We start from the raw sequence: 5,206 nt of genomic DNA on the forward strand, positions 1-5,206 counted from the left end.
GTACAAGGGACAAATTTATGTTACTGGACAAAAATTTAAAGACGATTGTAATGATTGTGAATGTAAAGATGATGGAAACGTAAAATGTGATCAGAATCCATGTCGATGTACTTACAAGTATAAGGTTTATGAATTCGGAGCACAGTTCAAAGATGGCTGTGAAACTTGTACTTGTAAAACAAACGGTAATGTGAAATGTATAAGAGACAGCTGTCAATGCACATACAAGGGACAAATTTATGTTACTGGACAAGAATTTAAAGACGATTGCAATGATTGTGAATGTAAAGATGATGGAAACGTAAAATGTGATCAGATTCCATGTCCATGTACTTACAAAAATATGGTCTATGCAATCGGAGCACAGTTCAAAGATGGCTGCGGATCGTGTACTTGTAAAACTAATGGTAATGTTGATTGTATAAGGGACAACTGTCGATGCACATATAAAGGACAAATATACGTAAGTGGACAAAAATTTAAAGACGATTGTAATGATTGTGAATGTAAAGATGATGGAAGCGTAAAATGTGATCAGAATCCATGTCGATGTACTTACAAAAATATGATCTATGCAATCGGAGCACAGTTCAAAGATGGCTGCGGATCGTGTACTTGTAAAACTAATGGTAATGTTGATTGTATAAGGGACAACTGTCAATGCACACACAAAGGACAAATATACATAATTGGTCAAAAATTTAAAGACGATTGTAATGATTGTGAATGTAAAGATGATGGAAACGTAAAATGTGATCAGATTCCCTGTCGATGTACTTACAAAAATATGGTTTATGCAATCGGAGCACAGTTCAAAGATGGCTGCGGATCTTGTACCTGTAAAACTAATGGTAATGTTGATTGTATAAGGGACAGCTGTCAATGCACATACAAAGGAAAAACATATGATGTTGGGCAAACTTTTAATGATGTATGCAATCAATGTGTATGCTTAGGTGGTTACAACATACGTTGTACTCAAAATACATGCAGATGCTTTTATAAAAATCGGGAATATAATTATGGGATGCAGTTTAAAGATGACTGCAATACATGCACATGCAAGACTAACGGGGTTGTCACCTGTTCAAAAAATGATTGCTTCTGCACATATAAAGGAAAGCGTTTTTTGCATAATCAAGTATTTAATGATGATTGTAACCAATGCGTATGCTTAGATAATTATGTAATGCATTGCACCAGAAATAAGTGTAACTGTACGTACAAAAATGTGGTTTACAAAATCGGAGAAGAGTTTAGAGACGGCTGTAGCATTTGTACTTGTAAAACTAATGGCATTCTTGATTGTTCAAAGAACGGCTGTCAATGCACATACAAAGGGAAAACTTATGTAACTGGACAGAAATTTAAAGACGATTGTAATGAATGCGAATGTAAAGATGGTGGAAATGTAAAATGTGATCAGAATCCATGTCGCTGTACTTACAAAAATATGGTTTATGCAATCGGAACACAGTTCAAAGATGGCTGCGGAACTTGTACTTGTAAAACTAATGGTAATGTTGATTGTATAAGGGACAACTGTCGATGCGCTTATAAAGGACAAATATACATAACTGGACAAAAATTTAAAGACGATTGCAATAATTGTGAATGTAAAGATGATGGAAATGTAAAATGTGATCAGAATCCATGTCGATGTACTTACAAAAATATGGTCTATGCAATCGGAGCACAGTTCAAAGATGGCTGCGGATCTTGTACCTGTAAAACTAATGGTAATGTTGATTGTATAAGGGACAGCTGTCAATGCACATATAAAGGACAAATATACGTAATTGGTCAAAAATTTAAAGACGATTGCAATGATTGTGAATGTAAAGATGATGGAACTGTAAAATGTGATCAGAATCCATGTCAATGTACTTACAAAAATATGATCTATGCAATCGGAGCACAGTTCAAAGATGGCTGCGGATCGTGTACTTGTAAAACTAATGGTAATGTTGATTGTATAAGGGACAACTGTCAATGCACATATAAAGGACAAATATACGTAATTGGTCAAAAATTTAAAGACGATTGTAATGATTGTGAATGTAAAGATGATGGAAACGTAAAATGTGATCAGAATCCATGTCGATGTACTTACAAGTATAAGGTTTATGAATTCGGAGCACAGTTCAAAGATGGCTGTGAAACTTGTACTTGTAAAACAAACGGTAATGTGAAATGTATAAGGGACAACTGTCAATGCACATACAAGGGACAAATTTATGTTACTGGACAAAAATTTAAAGACGATTGTAATGATTGTGAATGTAAAGATGATGGAAACGTAAAATGTGATCAGAATCCATGTCGATGTACTTACAAGTATAAGGTTTATGAATTCGGAGCACAGTTCAAAGATGGCTGTGAAACTTGTACTTGTAAAACAAACGGTAATGTGAAATGTATAAGGGACAACTGTCAATGCACATATAAGGGACAAATTTATGTTACTGGACAAAAATTTAAAGACGATTGCAATGATTGTGAATGTAAAGATGATGGAAACGTAAAATGTGATCAGATTCCATGCCGATGTACTTACAAAGATATGGTTTATGCAATCGGAGCACAGTTCAAAGATGGCTGCGAGTTTTGTACCTGTAAAACTAATGGTAATGTTGATTGTATAAGGGACAACTGTCGATGCACATACAAAGGACAAATTTATGCTACCGGGCAAGAGTTTGACGATGGTTGTAAGAAATGTAAATGTTCAATCGGAGGTTTTGTAAAGTGTTCGAATGCATCATGTACGTGTAGTTTCAATGGACTGTTGTACCAGCCAGGGCAGTCCTTTCAATACGGTTGCAATACTTGCAGATGTAGCACCGTCGGTTCTGTAAGTTGCTCGCAGCTGCAGTGTCAGAACTGCATATATAAAAATAAAACTTATGATTTCGGTGCAGTTTTTTATGATGCCTGCAATAGATGTAACTGTTCTATTGATGGTACCGTGGATTGTGAGAAGAAATTATGCCCAGTAAATTGCACGCATAACGGTAAATCGTATTCCATCGGTGATACATTTCAAGTTTCCTGCAACACCTGTAAGTGTGCACCGTCGGGTATTGCAGTTTGTACGCGGAAAGCCTGCCCCTCGGTGTGCCAGTATTATGGAAAATCCCACAACCACGGAGACATGTTTGCTTCACGAGACAAATGTAATATTTGTTTTTGTAATAATGGTATTACCCATTGTACGAGACGTGTTTGTTATCATTAGGTAAGCAATATTTCATTTCATTGACGACTTATTGATCAGATAACGCCTAGAAATTTACACATTCATAGAAATAGTAATTCACCACTCTATCTTATTCTACTTGGTGCCTTATACTTTTGATTTCATATATAATAGCAATAAAAATGCAAATGAAATAATCATGAAACACATGAAATTCAAATCTTCCCTCATTTTCAGAAAAACTATATAAGTGTGTATTGATGCAGTTTGAATTGATGAAATATGTTATTACATCAGAAAAAATATCGCTCAATATTCACATATATAGTATGAAACCAAAGCTGAAAAATCTTCGCTTTTCTGTAACTGTTGGGATTTATATAATAATAGTTCTTGCAAAAAATATATTCAAGATTATCCTAAAGCTTATGACTAGCAATTCAGATTTCTCTCAGTAAACGTTTGTTAAATATATTTTGTGGTAATATCCCATGACTTTCTTGCTTGGTAGTGCCATATACATCGTCAAAGAGGACAGTTTTCTCCTCAGAAAACATAGTTTATTAGGCATCCATAGTCATTCAAGCCATTAAAAAGAAGTTCACGTTTTTTTTTAAATTCTAGAAATATATTCAAATTGAAAACAGATTATGTAAAGAGATATCTGAATTTACTCAGCATTTGCAAACTTAAAATTCTGCCGGAATTCTTTCCAGCATCGATAAAATAAATATTTATTACATATTGAGATAAATACAATCTATGTATTTTATACAAATATATAATAAACAGACAGACATCGCCCATAAAGCTTCTATAAGACTGATGTCAACACTTTTGCATAACAAATGTTGTTATGTAGTCAATTATTTCCGTTATAATATTTTAATCACATTCAATCAATGCAGTCTATAATATTAAATATCTTTTACTTACAGATTGAATGGTACGGAAGAGAAAACTTATTTTTGAGAAGGAATTTTTAAAAACAAAACGGTGTATACATTTTGAAAAAGATATTTTCGTTCATTTATTTAATACCATAATCAATATTTTTAGAATGTATGTCGGCTAAATAAAAACTATTTATTTTCAAAGTATCTGTTTTGAATCTACTTTATGAAGTGTTTGATTGAATTAATTTTTGAAAGTTACTAATGAATGCGTATGAGGCACTATCGCATACGCATTCAAAAATATGATTTATTCACACATTAAACTATATCCTTAATAATGAATGTAGGCAGTGATTTAGCTTAGTCGTTAGAGCGTTGAATGAAATACCTTTCCATAATTGTTCTGGCTCTTTGGGTTCAGCGTTCAAATCCCGCCGTGGCTCACTTGGTAGTAAACTTAATTCACCACATTGTTAAACATAGTGCTTGGGTGTCTTTAGTGGAGTTCACTATGTTGTAAGTATTCGAGATAGGTTGTGCAAATATCTTCCTTCTACCTGTCTGGAGGACCCTGATATACGTATTGAGCACAGTCCTCAATAATGAATTAATAGAAAATAACCTAATAGAATATTATACCATGTAGAAATACCAGCGGGAAAGATATATTTTACATCTTGAATAACTGGCATATATATGTATATACTCTTTACTCTTTTACTTGTTTCAGTCATTTGACTGCGGCCATGCTGGAGCACCGCTTTTGGTCGAGCAAATAGATCCCAGGACTTATTCTTTGTAAGCCTAGTACTTATTCTATCGGCCGCTTTTGCCGAACCGCTAAATACGGGGATGTAAACACGCCAGTATTGGTTGTCAAGCGATGTTGGATGGACAAACACAGACACACAAACACACACACACACACATATACGGCGGGCTTCTTTTCAGTTTCCGTCTACCAAATTCACTCACAAGCCTTTGGTCGGCCCGAGGCTATAGTAGAAGACACTTGCCCTAGGTGCCACGCAGTGGGACTGAACCCGGAACCATGAGGTTGGTAAGGAAGCTACTTACCACACAGCCACTCATATATATGTATATATGTATA

General features: G+C 34.6%; 1 protein-coding gene across 1 annotated transcript; it reads left to right on the top strand.

Annotated features, from left to right (window-relative positions):
* Position 1: 1 nt before the first annotated feature.
* On the top strand, positions 2-4,297 carry LOC128247659 (kielin/chordin-like protein; the record flags this gene model as incomplete). Its single annotated transcript, XM_052967649.1, has 2 exons — positions 2-3,238; positions 4,138-4,297. A coding segment is annotated over one exon (3,237 nt), but the record flags the coding sequence as incomplete, so codon positions are not given.
* Between the last annotated feature and the right edge of the window lie 909 nt (positions 4,298-5,206).

This window comes from Octopus bimaculoides, chromosome 4, assembly GCF_001194135.2.
Source record: "Octopus bimaculoides isolate UCB-OBI-ISO-001 chromosome 4, ASM119413v2, whole genome shotgun sequence".
Lineage (NCBI taxonomy): Eukaryota > Metazoa > Mollusca > Cephalopoda > Octopoda > Octopodidae > Octopus > Octopus bimaculoides.